Source organism: Oncorhynchus clarkii, chromosome 1, assembly GCF_045791955.1.
Source record: "Oncorhynchus clarkii lewisi isolate Uvic-CL-2024 chromosome 1, UVic_Ocla_1.0, whole genome shotgun sequence".
In the NCBI taxonomy this organism is placed as follows: Eukaryota; Metazoa; Chordata; class Actinopteri; order Salmoniformes; family Salmonidae; genus Oncorhynchus; species Oncorhynchus clarkii.
In genome coordinates this window covers 82343550-82361722 of record NC_092147.1, presented here as the reverse complement: position 1 = coordinate 82361722, position 18173 = coordinate 82343550, and the positions used below count along the sequence as shown (strand labels likewise).

The following is an 18173-nucleotide window of genomic DNA, read 5'->3' as shown; positions in this document are numbered from 1 at the left end:
TCTGTTGTGTATTGTTTTAACATTGTGATAGAACAACTTCATATGGATTTTGAAATGATCAAATAAATTCCACTAATCAGTTAATCAACCAATCAATCCATGTGTTGTGTGTCAGGTGGAGAGGCTGAGGGCAGAGCTGATGTACGAGAGGAGGAGCAGTGAGGAGCAGCTGGGAGGATTTGAGGAGGAGAGGAAGGTCTGGCAGGAGGAAAAGGAAAAGGTGATCCGCTACCAGAAGCAGCTGCAGCAGAACTACATCCAGATGTACAGGAGGAACAGAGATCTAGAGAGGGTGATGAGAGAGCTCAGTCTAGAGCTGGAGAACAGAGATGTAGAGGACTACGACGTCCACAGCGGCAGCAACGACATCCACTTCGAGGAGATCGCCGCTACTGAGATCTAAAGGGACCATACAAGGGTGTCCTCTCGCCCCAGTGAGATTTCGAGACCAGACAGGGGCGTTGTCTAACCCCAGTGAGATTTAGAGACCAGACAGGGGCGTTGCCTAACTCCAGTGAGATTTAGAGACCAGACAGGGATTTGTCATACCCCAGTGAAATTTAGAGACCAGATAGGGAGTTGTATAACCCCAGTGTCCACTCGCTCCCATGACAATTAGTACCAGCACCCTGATTTGATCTGATTTCCCCATCACTGCTACTGAGAGGTCTGCATCCAAATGGAACCCTATTCGCTATGTAGTGCACTTATTTTGGCTAGAGAACATGTTACCGTTTTAAATTTGCATCCAGACTACAGAGGGTGTACCTGGACTTACTCCCCTAACGACAGTACCAGCACTCTTTACTTCTCTACACTCTTAGGAAAATATGTGCTATCTAGAACCTAAAAGGGTTCTCATCTGTTCCCATAGGATAACCCTTTGAATAACTAGTTTTGGTTCCAGATAGAACCCTTTAGGTTCCATGCAGAACCTCAAACCAAAAAGGGTTCCCCCATGGGGACAGCCGAAGTATAGTTTTGGAACCCTTTTCTCTAAGTGTGTATGCTGTCATGGACAGGGAGCATCTCTGTCTCAGGGTTGATTTACTCCACTAGACACTGGGATGCACCCTCCTCTAGGGCCTCACAGGAACAGCTGACTACCTGCAGTCAGAAAGGACATCACTTCGCCATTCGGACTTGAAAGAAGTTTAGGGTGTATCTCAACAGTTTAAAGTGGTTTCCTTTCCAGTTTGAGATTCACCCTCAGACCAACACATCCTCCTTGCCTTCTCACATGGGTTTGATTGCCCAGCTATAGTACCAGCACTCTATGGGACGTATACTATGACTTTTGACTTGAGAAACAAGCAGGCATCACTCAAACCTTGCTCAAATCAGGGCATTGAAAGCAATGGGAGTCTCAGATAAAGGGCACAAATCTCAGATCAAGTCAAGTGAAATCATCTTTGTATATAGCACACAGGGGTGACTACCTGACGACCAGCACATAATTATGACATCACAATAAAGATGGCATCACCCCTCGACTGTGTTTACATTTGTCCACAGGACTCAGAGCAAATGTTCCACTTTTACAATGTGTTCTCATGTTATATATACAGTATTCAATGGATCATCAACTCATCTAGAAGTAGCAATTTTAAGCGACAGCCTGGTCTTTTTTGAGTTACAGAAACACTGGAGTATTTTAATGGAGTGTATAACGATTCTTGGCACATAGCAAGTGCAACCATTCAGTTATCAACACCGGCTAAGACACAAACTAGGCTACACCAAGAGAATACATGGGATAATTTTGCACAAAACTCATAATGCTCTTTTCAGTTCTGGACGTGACTGTTCTGTCTTTCTCATGTAGTTGACCCCTTTGTATGGACACAGAAGAGATAGAAGCATGTAGCAATAAGAGTGCAGCTTGGGAGATCTCACTCTCATATGAAAGGAAGAAACAAATCTCTGTCTCTTTCCTGTTAACTAGCACAGACTTTCATATCAAAAGAAGAAACAAACATTTATTGGTTAAACCTAAAGCTGCCCGTCAAAGATATTGATGCTGCATCGGCTGCTGGGACTGTTATGGAGCCTTCTTGGATCCATGAGGTCAGGGGTCGTGGATCAGGAAGCCTTTGGTGGCACTTTCCCTGATGGTATCACAGTGAAAGCAACAAAACATCATTGTCAAACTGTACTGTAGGCCTCCCTCCCTTGTCCTCTCTCACACACTCTGGACTGTGAATACTCTTCCGAGTATTACTAGACCCACCCCCCTCTCCCTCCGTCACTCAAAAAAGCCAAATAACACTTCCTAGTCTTCCTGTCCCTGACTGTGAGACTCCCTCACTGACATGTAGATAATGTGGATGGCATGATTGCATGTCTTTCCCTGTCTGTCAGAGTCGGTCCAGATAATGTAGGGATTTGTGCTGGACATTGCATGATAGATTAGCCTAAAGCATGACACCCCGGTCATTATGGAACTGTTACACTGGTTATATTATTGCCTTGGGAGATCCAAGGGGGATTGGACTGAAATCTCTGGTCAACATATTGGCAGCCACTAGGAACCATAGAAATATAATTACTATGCTGGTTCCTGAATAAATAAGGCAGTCTTCAGCTGTGCTTTCTCATAAGAATGGATTCAACTAGAGGTGTGATCTTTTGTATTACAGAGTAAAACAAAGTATATAAAAAAGATTCTTAAACAGATAAATAAAAATCAATATGATCTATGATGATGATGTGTATATTTTTTATATAGCGCCTGAAGATATTTTGTGGTAACACCGGTACCATTGTGGGTTTAATATACAAAGTATAATAAAGATTTATATATATCTTTGCAGCACCACACATATCCCAATGAGATGATCAATCAGAATTGGAAAAGGTCTAGAAAGAGTGGAGTGATCTATTGCATGCATTAAAATAATTTTTTACATCATATTTTACATACTCCATAATTTTTTGTTGAACAAGCTGCATTTTGATTAAACATACTGTAATATAAACGCAACATGCAAACAGACAAAAATATTAACGCAACATGCAATAATTTCAAAGATTTTACTGAGTTACTGTTCATACAAGGAAATCAGTCAATTGAAATAAATTCATTAGGCTTAATCTATGGACTTCACATGATTGGGCACAGGTGCAGCCATGGGTGGGCCTTGGAGGGCATAGGCCCACCCACTGGGGAGCCAGGCCCAGACAATGTTTTCCCCGCAAAAGAGCTTTCTTAATGACATAAATACCCCCCCAGACAATTTCAGGTGAAGAAGCCGGCTGTGGAGGTCCTGGGCTGGCGTGGTTACACGTGGTCTGCGGTTCTGAGACCAGTTGGACGTACTGCCAAATTCTCTAAAACGATGTGGGAGGTGGCTTATGGTAGACGAATGAACATTTAATTTTCTGGCAACAGCTCTGGTGGATATTCCTGCAGTCAGCTGCCAATTGCACTCTCCCTCAAAACCTGACACATCTGTGGCATTGTGTTGTGTGACAAAACTTCACATTTTAAAGTAGCCTTTTATTGTCCCCCGCACAAGGTGCACCTGTGTAATAATCATGTTTAATCAGCTTCTTTTTATGCCATACCTGTAAAGTGGTTGGATTATTTTAGCAAAGGAGAAATGCTCACTAACAGGGATGTAAACAAATTTGAGAAATAAGCTTTTTGTGCATATGGAAAATTTGTGATTTTGGGGGGGGGGGGGGGGGGGGGGACCAACACTTTACATGTTCCATTTATATTTTTGTTCAGTGTATATACTAACATTTGGGAAATATCCAGCTTTTAGCCAAGGTTTACATTGGTCAGCACGAACCTCTACTGACTCCCCATCCCGCATGCGGGAGCGTAATCATCGCCTGACACTAATTAGCATAACGCAACGGACATAAATATCCCTAGAAAATATTCCTATTCTTGAAAATCACAAATGAAATATATTGAGACACAGCTTAGCCTTTTGTTAATCACCCTGTCATCTCAGATTTTCAAAATATGCTTTACAGCCAAAGCTAGACAAGCATTTGTGTAAGTTTATCGATAGCCTAGAATAGCATTATGCCTTCTAGCAACAGGCAACATTTTCACAAATCAGAAAAGCAATCAAATTAAATCCTTTACCTTTGATGAACTTCAGATGCTTTCACTCATGAGACTCCCAGTTAGCTAGCCAAAGTTCATTTTTCCCCAAAATATTATTTTTGTAGGCGAAATTTGTTCTTCAAGTTTGGCTGAGAAATCGCCCGGAAATTGCAGTCACGAAAACGGCGAAAATTTTTCCAAATTAGCTCAATAATATCGACAGAAACATGGCAAAAGTTGTTTATAATCAATCCTCAAGGTGTTTTTCAAATAGCTATTCGATAATATATCCCTCGGGACAATTCGTTTTTCAGTAGGACCGATTGGAGTAATGGCTACCTCTGTATTTTACGCGAGAGTCACCCTGGGAGCCATCAGGTGACCACTTACGCAATGTAGCCGCCTACGGCTATTCTTCAACATAAATGCGTAAAACTACGTCCCAATGCTGTAGACACCTTGGGGTATACGTAGAAAGCGTAAGTTGGTTGATAGCACATTCACAGCTCAATAGGGACTCATTGGAACCCAGCGCTTTCAAAATATGGGGCACTTCTGGATTGGATTTTTCTCAGGCTTTCGCCTGCAACATCAGTTCTGTTATACTCACAGACAATATCTTTACAGTTTTGGAAACGTTGAGTGTTTTCTATCCAAAGCTGTCAATTATATGCATATTCTAGCATCTTGTCCTGACAAAATATCCCGTTTAAAACGGGAACGTTTTTTTTTTTTCAAAAAATTAAAACACTGCCCCTAGAGTCGCAACAGGTTTAATGGTCATCATTGTTCAATGCGATTGATCTTTCATTTGGCTGTCATCATCATCATTCATGTCACATATCATTTGTTGTGTTTGGCAACTTCAGACTACATGTATTAACACAAAGCATTTAATCAAAATAATATTTCATATGTGTTCATCACATAGAAACAGATACCTCCATCATATCCTCTGTAGCGTGATTTTGAACACATTAAAGTGGAATAAGTAGCACAGGTGTAGTGAATCCCCTTTTCACATCTCACTGTTTTTCAGAATCCCATAATAACCATTTTCTGTGTAAATGTCTAACAACGAACGACATTCTAGTCCTTGACGCAGACAAAATATATATTTCAAATGTAGCCACTGCGTCTAGACCAAAGCAACGCGTTTGTTTATTAGTCTTGTTTGTTTTCTTCCATAGTGTGCATAAATATACAATTATATATTTGTGTATTTATAGTGTTGTGTTTATTAATCTGTGGTGTTAGTCATTCATGTATATTTTCATGCTGTAAATTTCTTCGTCAAAATTACTTTTTATTAAAAGATACACAATGTCCCCATGGTTGTTGGAATTCCCTCTGTGGTACATTGGTACATATATACATATATACACACACATACAGTGGGGCAAAAAAGTATTTAGTCAGCCACCAATTGTGCAAGTTCTTCCACTTAAAAAGACGAGATAGGCCTGTAATTTTCATCATAGGCACACTTCAACTATGACAGACAAAATTGTCACATTGTAGGATTTTAAATGAATTTATATGCAAACTATGGTGGAAAATAAGTATTTGGTCACCTACAAACAAGCAAGATTTCTGGCTCTCACAGACTTCTTCTTTAAGAGGCTCCTCTGTCCTCCACTTGTTACCTGTATTAATGGCACATGTTTGAACTTGTTATCAGGATAAAAGACACCTGTCCACAACCTCAAACAGTCACACTCCAAACTCCACTATGGCCAAGACAAAAGAGCTGTCAAAGGACACCAGAAACAAAATTGTAGACCTGCACCAGGCTGGGAAGACTGAATCTGCAATAGGTAAGCAGCTTGGTTTGAAGAAATCAACTGTGAGCGCAATTATTAGGATATGGAAGACATACAAGACCACTGATAATCTCCCTCGATCTGGGGCTCCACGCAAGATCTCACCCTGTGGGGTCAAAATGATCACAAGAACGGTGAGCAAAAATCCCAGAACCACACGGGGGGACCTAGTGAATGACCTGCAGAGAGCTGGGACCAAAGTAACAAAGCCTACCATCAGCAAGGGCATTGGAGATGAAACGTGGCTGGGTCTTTCAGCATGACAATGATCCCAAACACACCGCCCGGGCAACGAAGGAGTGGCTTCGTAAAAAGCATTTCAAGGTCCTGGAGTGGCCTAGCCAGTCTCCAGATCTCAACCCCATAGAAAATCTTTGGAGGGAGTTGAGAGTCCGTGTTGCCCAGCAACAGCCCCAAAACATCACTGCTCTAGAGGATATCTGCATGGAGGAATGGGCCAAAATAGCAGCAACAGTGTGTGAAAACCTTGTGAAGACTTACAGAAAACGCTTGACCTCTGTCATTGCCAACAAAGGGTATATAACAAAGTATTGAGATAAACTTTTGTTATTGACCAAATACTTATTTTCCACCATAATTTGCAAATAAATTCATTAAAAATCCTACAATGTGATTTTCTGGATTTTTCTTCTTCTCATTTTGTTTGTCTCATTTTTTTAAGTTGGAGAACTTGCACAATTGGTGGCTGACTAAATACTTTTTTGGCCAACTGTATATACACACACACACAGTCATCTTGAACTTCTTCCATTTTCTAATAATTGCGCCAACAGTTGTTGCCTTCTCACCAAGCTGCTTGCCTATTGTCCTGTAGCCCATCCCAGCCTTGTGCAGGTCTACAATTTTATCCCTGATTTCCTTACACAGCTCTCTGGTCTTGGCCGTTGTAGAGAGGTTGGAGTCTGTTTGATTGAGTGTGTGGACAGGTGTCTTTTATACAGGTGACGAGTTCAAACAAGTGCAGTTAATACAGGTAATGAGTGGAGCTCATGAACAGGAGAGCTTCTTAAAGAAAGAACTTTGAAGAAGATGCTTTGTAAGTAGGAAAACCTGCAAAATCAGTAGTGTATCAAATACTTGTTCTCCCCACTGTATATTTTTGTTGCAACTGGCTGAAGTGAAGAAGGCTTTTCGGGGGGAATCCGAACACATTTTCACTCTCTGCCATTGATATTAATGCACGACTAGAGCTGGGATTTATATAAAAGGCGAGATGGAGCGCTGTGCAGTGCACAATGCGCCTTTGAACGAATCCTGGCCTTAGTAAAAATGTGACTTAAGTGGAAGTTAGGATTCACATTTATCAGTCGATAACTGAACTACTTCCATTAACGACATTACACAATCCAGAGACAGGAAGACTGTGTGAAGTGGAAATAAAATGAACATTTGTGATCAATTTGTATGATGATCAAAGGGCATTATGGATGCAACGTATTAAAAGCAAGTTACGTGCGTATTATGCATCAACTAAATGTATATAATATAAGCTTATCTGACCATACTGCCATTGATTATACAGCAGCATTTGTCACCAGCCAGACACTCCAGCAAGTCGTATGTAAGCATCACTCAGGCCCTTTGTCTCATAAATGTAAAAGGCACTATGCATAATGTACTACACTGGTGATTCTTTGGAGTTAGGAACCTAAACTTAGCCTTTGACCTGGCATCAACCCTTCCCATACCGTCTCGGTCTCCCACCCTATATCCCAGCTCTAGCCAATCTTTCCCAGCCTTAGCCCCTCTCTCACCAGTCCTTGCCCCTTTCTCCTATCTTCTCTCTACCGCCAACTTCTCTCACCCCAGCCCTAGTTTAAGCCATGCCACTGGTCCTCATATCCTGCATTTAACATGTAGGAGTTGGAGAACCTACGTCTTCACAGGCTCAGTCCACAAAGCTGTCATCACGCCTGACCCAGAAACATGGACTATGTAGTCCAGAAACAGTTTTAAAACAGGCCAGAAACACTACTTTAAACAGATGCCCTAGACATCTATTAAACTACAACGATGACCTTTGACATAAAACAGAGGCTTAATCTGGACTACACCTCTCATAAGGCTCTCTCTGGCAGGACGTCCATGGACTGAGATGCTTCCTGGAACGGTGTGTGTGTGTGGTTAAGTGTGTGTGTTTTTTGTTCTCTGCTTTCACAAAGTTCCCGTCCCTTGATGATACATATGCTAATATGGATAGCTAGCTGCTGACTCCTGACAATGCTAGATAACCTTTTTATTCTTAGGGGTGTTTTCTCCAAAATGTTAAGTTCATATAAGAAAAAGGATACATATAATCAAGTTCATCTTTGATAAATAGTATTTATCACATTATTGTTATACACAAAGCAAGCACAGTAGTCCCACATGTGTAAAAAAACATTTTAATTTTGCAGTAGTTCCTGTTTGCTATGCAAACAACCATTATCCTTTTTGCCCTAGAGGAGAAGCAAGCTTATTGGTCCCAGGTAAGGTACCCATGCTTATTGGTCCCGAGGTACCCATGCTCCTCCTCTCCTCTGAGAATAGACCATTCCCTTCCATTGCAGCCTAGCTGGAGCGAACCATCTGCGTCAGGGGAATCCTCCTCCTCTTTAAGTCGACATGCGTTCTGGTTTGAACACCACCATTTCCAGTGGATGGGTGAACTGCACCTCAGAGCATTCTTGTAGACAGGCCAGCAGTACTGAGCTCTCGATTGGCTCAGCAGTCTAAGGCACTACATCTCAGTGCAAGAGGCGTCACTACAGTCTCTGGTTCGAATCCAGAATGCATCACATATGGTTGTGATATTGAGTCCCCATAGGACGGCGCACAATTGGCCCAGCGTCGTCCGGGTTTGGCCGGTGTAGGCCGTCATTGTAAATAAGAATTTGTTCTTAAAATGGACTTGCCTAGTTCAATAAAGATTCAATAAAAATACTGTGTGTAGTACTTGTGTAAGCCTGACAGTGGACTCCTCTGATGCAAGTCAGCTGGTCCCTTGAGGATCTTGACAAACACCACGGGGTCTTTGGCCTTGTTGCTGAACACTGCATGCTGATGGGTCACACGCTGCAGAGACTCACCGTCCACTGAAACCAGCTCATACCACGCCTGGAGACACACACAAAGACAGGTTAAAGGTGATGCAGACGCCAACACTGTGCAGTGACCTGGGCTCCCACTCAGCATCTACTGCTCTCCTTCATCCCAGTACATTCATTACCATATTCTCTCACTCGCTCACACACACACACACACTCAGCCTCAGCAGAAGGTTATGTTGAAAACACAAAACACACGCACACAATGCATTGTTTAATGCAGGAAGAGTTCTAGAACCCTGAGGAGAGGAACTTCCTGTGATGTCATCAGGGCTCACTGAGGATGCACCTGGCTGACAGCCCCAATGAAGGGTCACACACAAAATCACAAGGCCAGAGGTATGTGACATTACAAGGTCTCTTCTCGATTTTCCCCAAACCAGGGCCCTGTTTGAACTGAAAATACATCTCCATCTCCCCTAGCATTGGTTAACCCAAAACATTGCTGCCTTCCCTTCCGTGACTCCTTGCTGTCCACAGTCCACCTGGCCGTGCTGCTGCTCCAGTTTCAACTGTTCTGCCTTATTATTATTCGACCATGCTGGTCATTTATGAACATTTGAACATCTTGGCCATGTTTTGTTATAATCTCCACCCGGCACAGCCAGAAGAAGACCTGCCACCCCTCAGAGCCTGGTTCCTCTCTAGGTTTCTTCCTAGGTTTTGGCCTTTCTAGGGAGTTTTTCCTAGCCACCGTGCTTCTACACCTGCATTGCCTGCTGTTTGGGGTTTTAGGCTGGGTTTCTGTACAGCACTTTGAGATATCAGCTGATGTACGAAGGGCTATATAAATACATTTGATTTGATTTGATACCAGCACCAAAATACTTCAATCCATTTAACTAAAAAGCAGATTAAAGTGCAAAGTCATTTTGAATATTAGACAATCTCATTCATCCTCTTAGGTAAACATTTATGGATGCTCTTTTTGGGCCTCTCTCTCTCACCCTGTCCATGTCTAGCCAATAGGCATCATCCACATGTAAGTGTGTTTAACATTAGTTAGATGGGCATTGCTCCTAGTAGGTAGTGGATCACTGTCCAGACTCCAGGTCATATGTCTGGAGACAGCAACACCAAAACTCTAGGACAGGGTAAATAGTATAATCCTGGTGCTGTTGACTACACAGTGACCTTACTCAGCTAACAGCACAGATGAAAAGGAGAGAGAGAGACACAAGAGAGAAACACACACACACACAGAAAGAAAGAGACAGACACACACACCTGGTGGCTAGCTAAAAGATATGGTGTTTTCAGACAGGAACAGGGGGACAGGAAAGCCTGCTGTAGTTGTCTATTTGGTCTCAGTGTGTGGGAGACAGCCAGCAGAGAGACACCAGACAGGGACTATTTGGTCTCAGTGTGTGGGAGACAGCCAGCAGACACACCAGATAAGGACCAGCTATCAGGCCATGCCAGAGAGGTGTGAGGCTGAGTTAAGAAACAGGAGATGGGGGGGGTCAGAGTAAAGCAACCAACCATGTCTCTCTGTTTCCCTCTCTCTCCCAACCATGTCTCTCTGTTTCCCTCTCTCTTCCAACCATGTCTCTCTGTTTCCCTCTCTCTTCCAACCATGTCTCTCTGTTTCCCTCTCTCTTCCAACCATGTCTCTCTGTTTCCCTCTCTCCCAACCATTTCTCGCCCTCCGTGTCCTTTCCCTCCTTCTCAAAGGTCTCCGACGCATGCGTATGAATACCACTGCTGGCTTGCTTCTGAAGCTAAGCAGGGTTGGTCCAGGTCAGTTCCTGGATGGGAGACCAGATGCTGCTGGAAGTGGTGTTGGAGGGCCAGTAGGAGGCACTCTTTCCACTGGTCTAAAAAAAATATCCCAATGCCCCAGGGCAGTTATTGGGGGCACTGCCCTGTGTAGGGTGCCGTCGTTCGGATGGGAAGTTAAACGGGTGTCCTGACTCTCTGAGGTCATTAAAGATCCCATGGCACTCATAAGAGTAAGGGTGTTAACCCCGGTATCCTGGCTAAATTCTCAATCTGGCCCTCAAACCATCACAGTCACCTAATAATCCCCAGTTTACAATTGGCTCATTCATCCTCCCTCCTCTCCCCTGTAACTATTCCCCAGGTCGTTGCTGCAAATGAGAACGTGTTCTCAGTTAACTTACCTGGTAAAATAACTGATTTAAAAAAAAATTATAATAATGTAATGTGTGTGTGTGTGAAAAGGTGGAAGGGGAAGTTCTTAGAAACTGAATGGCTTAGCCGACACCGGATCCCCAGAGTGTATGACACTAATCGGACCTGGGAAGTGATGTCACCAGGTTCACGGCAGCAACACACACACACGATATTACTGCACTACTGGAGCTAGAAACATAAGCATTTCGCTGCACCTGCGATAACATCTGCAAAACTCTACGTGACCAATAAATGAAGCTGTGACCTAGTATCTCTTCACCCCTCTCTCACCTCACTGTAACCTCTGACCTGATCCCCCTGCGTCATCCAGGATCTTTATTTCTGGTAATACACTCTGGCTAAGATATTATAGGGTGTCCAATCAAAAACATTTTGACCAATGTGTAAAATAATATGTTAATTGTGTAGATACTCCTGTAAGAAACCCCATGGTCTCCATCATAATCCGTTGAAAGGTAATTGGAGTTTTTACCCTTGTAGGATGGTCAAAATTAGATATCAAATGTTGAGACATTACTTTTTGTATTTTCATATTTAATTCTATGCTGTTCATTTTAATATGAACAAAAACAGGCGTATCTCTGTGAAATGTTAACGGACCACTGAGCGTACCACAAGCTTTTTATTTTCAAAGCCTTTTACATTTCATTCAGCTCGTGTCATGCTAATTTAGCTATTTGCGACCCACGGAAACAACTTTGAACACGTGAAATCCGATGAGTCTGCACCGCTCTGTCAACAGAGCTCAGTGCTTTTTATCAGATGTATTAGGTTATGAAATATGACTTCTAGGATATAATATTAATGATGTCAGAGAACGACCCCACTGAACGATTCAGAACATTAAGAATCATATTTGTCTTGGTCAAATGTATTTTATAACATAAGAAAGTGAAACGTCATCACCAAAGCATGTTTTCCCCCACTCTGGGTAGAGGTGTGGGAAAACTCTGGGTAGAGTGTGGGAAAACTCTGGGTAGAGTGTGGGAAAACTCTGGGTAGAGTGTGGGAAAACTCTGGGTAGAGTGTGGGAAAACTCTGGGTAGAGTGGGTGGACACCCTACATATCATACAGGAGACGCACACTCACACTCAGCTATTGTTAACTATTCTCCTCACAGAGCTGTGAGCAAGGTGACTTCCGCATTTTTAGGTCAGCTGGTGCCCATCCGAACTCGGCTAGGCGAACCGAACGATTGTACTCACATACTCCCTTGAAAATAGTACTGTTTGTCTATCTTCAGACACCGTTGTCAATATACACTTCCTCAAAATAGTCAAAATTTATATAAAGTAACTCAAGAAACCTGTAATTAATTTAGCTGTTTTTGCCAAGGATATCTTCGTCCCTCAACTTTATATCTAACTAAGATGCTTGGTGCAGTATTTTTCAAGTGAAAAAATGTGCATGAAAACGAGTCGGCTATCATTGAATGAGACAATGAATCTAGACAATTCTGTGCTTCCAACTTTGTGGCAACAATTTGGGGAAGGCCCTTTCCTGTTTCATGCATGACAATGCCCCTGTGCACAAAGCGAGGTCCATACAGAAATGGTTTTTCGAGATTGGTGTGGAAGAACTTGACTGGCCTGCACAGGGCCCTGACCTCAACCCCATCGAACACCTTTGGGATGAATTGGAACGCCGACTGCAATCATTAGCGCCCAACCTCACGAATGCTCGTGGCTGAATGGAAGCAAGTTATTGAACAATCCCGAGCGGAGCAGCGGTCTAAGGCACTACATATCAGTGCCTGAGGCGTCACTACAGACCCTGGTTCGATTCCAGGCTGTATCACAACCGGCCGTGATTGGGAGTCCCATAGGGCGGTTAGGGTTTGGCCAGGGTAGGCCGTCATTGTCAATAAGAATGTGTTCTTAACGGACTTGCCTAGTTAAATAAAAGGTTAAAAAATATTTAAATAAAGTACCCGCAGCAGTGTTCCAACACCAAGTGGAAATTCTTCCCAGAAGAACAGAGGCTGTTATAGTAGCAATAGGGGGATAGAGATGTTTGACAAGCTGGTGTCCACATACTTTTGGTAATGTAGCGCATACGCAAACTGTTCTGGATGGGAAGCATACAGGCGTCTTAAAATAGTTTCCTCTCTCCACCCCTTCGCTCTCATTCTACCACTCATAAGACTGTCAGTCAGACAAAAGACACACCAACACAGGCACACACACCAGCAAAGTCTTTTCATTCAGGTATTGTAGACTCAGAGTTCTGAGCCCAGGCCAAAGTTGAGTGTTGTTTACAAACGTCACAGAACAATACATTCCGCTAAACACATCACCTTGTATTATATGGCTCAGCTTGGATTAAAGCATGAGCTGCCGGAATATTAGTGAGCTCCTAAAGAAGCTAACCATCAGAACGTCACTGGTAGAGGCAGCTCCTCCTGGAAACATCATCTCATTCTCCATCCCACCTGAGATACTGATACCTGTAGAGACAGGGAATTTCTCCACAGAGTGCCAGTGTAGGTGTTGGCTTTTGCCAATCAACTAAAAACCATAGTATTTAGTACAAGACTTAGTTGAATCAGTTGTGATACTGATCTTTGGCAAGATTGAAATCCTGCATCTACATGGGAAGATGAACAACTGTTGCTGTAGACTAAAGAGACACGGAAAATAGCCTTACTAAGGGTCTTTTTCAGACTGGGCCATTAATAACAATAAGCAGGTGATGCACTGACCTCTACTGGTGGGGCGGGGTACTAGGCTACTGATTAGTGGGCGGCTGACTGATGGGCATACTCACCCAGAGACTGTTTCGTCTTAAAGATGGTCAACGTGGCAATCTCATGTCCTGAACTGGTACAGGTGGTATGTTTCCATGGTGACCATTCTGCGATTGTCCTAGCGAATATCTGTTCACTTGTTTCCCCTTCCCAGTCTGTCCCAGTCTGGCTGAAGCTGGAAACCACCATGGTAGTCTGGAGAGAAGATATACATGACATCATACATATTAGCAGACACACGCAAAGACAGACACAGACTCAGTCCTTTAACCCCAGTAGACCAACAGTATTGTACTATAGTTTTACACCCTCCCAGCCCTGTGTTTGACAGTGACAATGCGTGAGAGTTCACTTGCGTCAGTAAACACAAAATGGAGTCCATTCACCCCAGGAACCATCAGCATGTCTATCAGAATTCATCACACCCACCTGCTCAGTAACACAAGTATTATTTTGATTTGAATCATTCTGACAATAGAAAAATAAACATGAATATATATATATATATATATATATAAAGTGGGGAGAACAAGTATTTGATACACTGCTGATTTTGCAGGTTTTCCTACTTACAAAGCATGTAGAGGTTTGTAATTTTTATCATAGGTACACTTCAACTATGAGAGACGGAATCTAAAACAAAAAAAATCATACAATGTGATTTTCTGGATTTAAGTAATTAATTTGCATTTTATTGCATGACATACGTATTTGATCACCTACCAACCAGTAAGAATTTCAGCTCTCACAGACCTGTTAGTTTTTATTTAAGAAGCCCTCCTGTTCTCCACTCGTTACCTGTATAAAAGACACCTGTCCACACACAATCAAACAGACTCCAACCTCTCTACAACGGCCAAGACCAGAGAGCTGTGTAAGGACATCAGGGATAAAATTGTAGACCTGCACAAGGCTGGGATGGGCTACAGGACAATAGCCAAGCAGCCTGGTGAGAAGGCAACAACTGTTGGCGCAATTATTAGAAAATGGAAGAAGTTCAAGATGACGGACAATCACCCTCGGTCTGGGGCTCCATGCAAGATCTCACCTCATGGGGCATCAATGATCATGAGGAAGGTGAGGGATCAGCCCAGAACTACACGGCAGGACCTGGTCAATGACCTGAAGAGAGCTGGGACCACAGTCTCAAAGAAAACCATTAGTAACCCACTAAGCCGTCATGGATTAAAATCCTGTAGAGCACGCAAGGTCCCCCTGCTCAAGCCAGCGCATGTCCAGGCCCGTCTGAAGTTTGCAAATGACCATCTGGATGATCCAGAGGAGGAATGGGAGAAGGTCATGTGGTCTGATGAGACAAAAATATAGCTTTTTGGTTTAAACTGCACTCGCCGTGTTTGGAGGAAGAAGAAGGATGTGAAGCATGGAGATGGAAACATCATTCTTTGGGGATGCTTTTCTGCAAAGGGGACAGGACAACTGCACCGAATTGAGGGAAGGTTGGATGGGGCCATGTATCGCAAGATCTTGGCCAACAACCTCCTTCCCTCAGTAAGAGCATTGAAGATGGGTCGTGGCTGGGTCTTCCAGCATGACAACTAAGGAGTGGCTCCGTAAGAAGCATCTCAAGGTCCTGGAGTGGCCTAGCCAGTCTCCAGACCTGAACCCAATAGAAAATCTTGCGAGGGAGCTGAAAGTCCATATTGCCCAGCGACAGCCTCGAAACCTGAAGGATCTGGAGAAGGTCTGTATGGAGGAGTGGGCCAAAATCCCTGCTGCAGTGTGTGCAAACCTGGTCAAGAACTACATGAAACGTATGATCTCTGTAATTGCAAAAAAAGGTTTCTGTACCAAATATTAAGTTAAACTTTTCTGATGTATCAAATACTTATGTCATGCAATAAAATGCAAATTAATTACTCAATTAAATTAAATCATACAATGTGATTTTCTGGATTTTTGTTTTAGATATTTCTCACAGCTGAAGTGTACCGATGATAAAACATTATAGACCTCTACATGCTTTGTAAGTAGGAAAACATGCAAAATCAGCAGTGAATCAAATACTGTATATATATATATATATATATATATATATATATATATATATATATACACATATACACACACACAGTGGGGCAAAAAAGTATTTAGTCAGCCACCAATTGTGCAAGCTCTCCCACGTAAAAAGATGAGGCCTGTAATTTTCATCATAGGTACACTTCAACTATGACAGACAAAATGAGAAAAAAAATCCAGAAAATCACATTGTAGAATTGTTAATGAATTTATTTGCAAATTATGGTGGAAAATAAGTATTTGGTCAATAACAAAAGTTTCTCAATACTTTGTTATATACCCTTTGTTGGCAATGACAGAGGTCAAGCGTTTTCTGTAAGTCTTCACAAGGTTTTCACACACTGTTGCTGGTATTTTGGCCCATTCCTCCATGCAGATCTCATCTAGAGCAGTGATGTTTTGGGGCTGTTGCTGGGCAACACGGACTTTCAACTCCCTCCAAAGATTTTCTATGGGGTTGAGATCTGGAGACTGGCTAGGCCACTCCAGGACCTTGAAATGCTTCTTACGAAGCCACTCCTTCGTTGCCCGGGTGGTGTGTTTGGGATCATTGTCATGCTGAAAGACCCAGCCACGTTTCATCTTCAATGCCCTTGCTGATGGAAGGAGGTTTTCACTCAAAATCTCACGATACATGGCCCCATTCATTCTTTCCTTTACACGGATCAGTCGTCCTGGTCCCTTTGCAGAAAAACAGCCCCAAAGCATGATGTTTCCACCCCCATGCTTCACAGTAGGTATGGAGTTGAGTTTTTACCAAAAAGTTATATTTTGGTTTCATCTGACCATATGACATTCTCCCAATCTTCTTCTGGATCATCCAAATGCTCCCTAGCAAACTTCAGACGGGCCTGGACATGTACTGGCTTAAGCAGGGGGACACGTCTGGCACTGCAGGATTTGAGTCCCTGGTGGCGTAGTGTGTTACTGATGGTAGGCTTTGTTACTTTGGTCCCAGCTCTCTGCAGGTCATTCACTAGGTCCCCCCGTGTGATTCTGGGATTTTTGCTCACCGTTCTTGTGATCATTTTGATTTCTGGTGTCCTTTGACAGCTCTTTGGTCTTGGCCATAGTGGAGTTTGGAGTGTGACTGTTTGAGGTTGTGGACAGGTGTATTTTATACTGATAACAAGTTCAAACAGGTGCCATTAATACAGGTAACGAGTGGAGGACAGAGGAGACTCTTAAAGAAGAAGTTACAGGTCTGTGAGAGCCAGAAATCTTGCTTGTTTGTAGGTGACCAAATACTTATTTTCCACCATAATTTGCAAATAAATTCATAAAAAATCCTACAATGTGAAACCTATCAAAGTGTACCTATGATGAAAATTACAGGCCTCCGTCATCTTTTAAGTGGGAGAACTTGCACAATTGGTGTCTGACTAAATACTTTTTTGCCCCACTGTATATAGTTGAAGTCGGAAGTTTACATACACTTAGGTTGGAGTCACTAAAACTCGCTTTTCAACCACTCCACAAATTTCTTGTTATCAAACTATAGTTTTGGCAAGTCGGTTAGGACATCTTTGTGCATGACACAAGTCATTTTTCCAACAATTGTTTACAGAGAGATTATTTCACTTATCTGTATCACAATTCCAGTGGGTCAGAAGTTTACATACACTAAGTTCACTGTGCCTTTAAACAGCTTGGAAAAATCCAGAAAATGATGTCATGGCTTTAGAAGCTTCTGATAGGTTAACTGACATAATTTTAGTCAATTGGAGGTGTACCTGTGGATGTATTTCAAGGTCTACCTTCAAACTCAGTGCCTCTTTGCTTGACATCATGGGAAAATCAAATGAAATCAGCCAAGAAAAAAAGTGTAGACCTCCACAGGTCTGGTTCATCCTTGGGAGAAATTTCCAAACGCCTGCAGGTACCACATTCATCTGTACAAACAATAGTACACAAGTATAAACACCATGGGACCACTTAGCCATCATACCACTCAGGAAGGAGACGCGTTCTGTCTCCTAGAGATGAACATACAAATGGTGCGAAAAGTGCAAATCAATCCCAGAACAACAGGAAAGGACCTTTTTATTCTTTATTTAACCAGGTAGGCAAGTTGAGAACAAGTTCTCATTTACAATTGCGACCTGGCCAAGATAAAGCAAAGCAGTTCGACACATACAACAACACAGAGTTACACATGGAGTAAAACATGGAGTAAAACAAACAATACAGTCAATAATACAGTAGAAAAAAAGTCTATATACGATGTGAGCAAATGAGG

At 42.6% G+C, this 18173-nt stretch overlaps 1 protein-coding gene and 1 long non-coding RNA gene across 4 annotated transcripts in view; one reads left to right on the top strand and one right to left on the bottom strand.

The window, feature by feature from the left end:
- LOC139413359 (leucine zipper putative tumor suppressor 2 homolog) overlaps window positions 1-5391 on the top strand; it is a 98340-nt gene extending 92949 nt beyond the window's left edge. For all 3 annotated transcript variants that reach the window (XM_071160641.1, XM_071160650.1, XM_071160631.1), the window contains one exon: window positions 116-5391. In XM_071160641.1, the coding sequence (XP_071016742.1) occupies window positions 116-403 (288 nt within the window). In that variant the 3' untranslated portion in view covers window positions 404-5391. The remainder of the gene's footprint in view (window positions 1-115) is intronic.
- A 2884-nt stretch (window positions 5392-8275) lies between these two features.
- On the bottom strand, window positions 8276-17863 carry LOC139413369 (uncharacterized). Its single transcript, XR_011634793.1, has 3 exons — window positions 17692-17863; window positions 13918-14092; window positions 8276-9003 (listed from the first exon to the last, which is right to left on the bottom strand). It is a non-coding gene; the product is annotated as an uncharacterized lncRNA (long non-coding RNA).
- Between the last annotated feature and the right edge of the window lie 310 nt (window positions 17864-18173).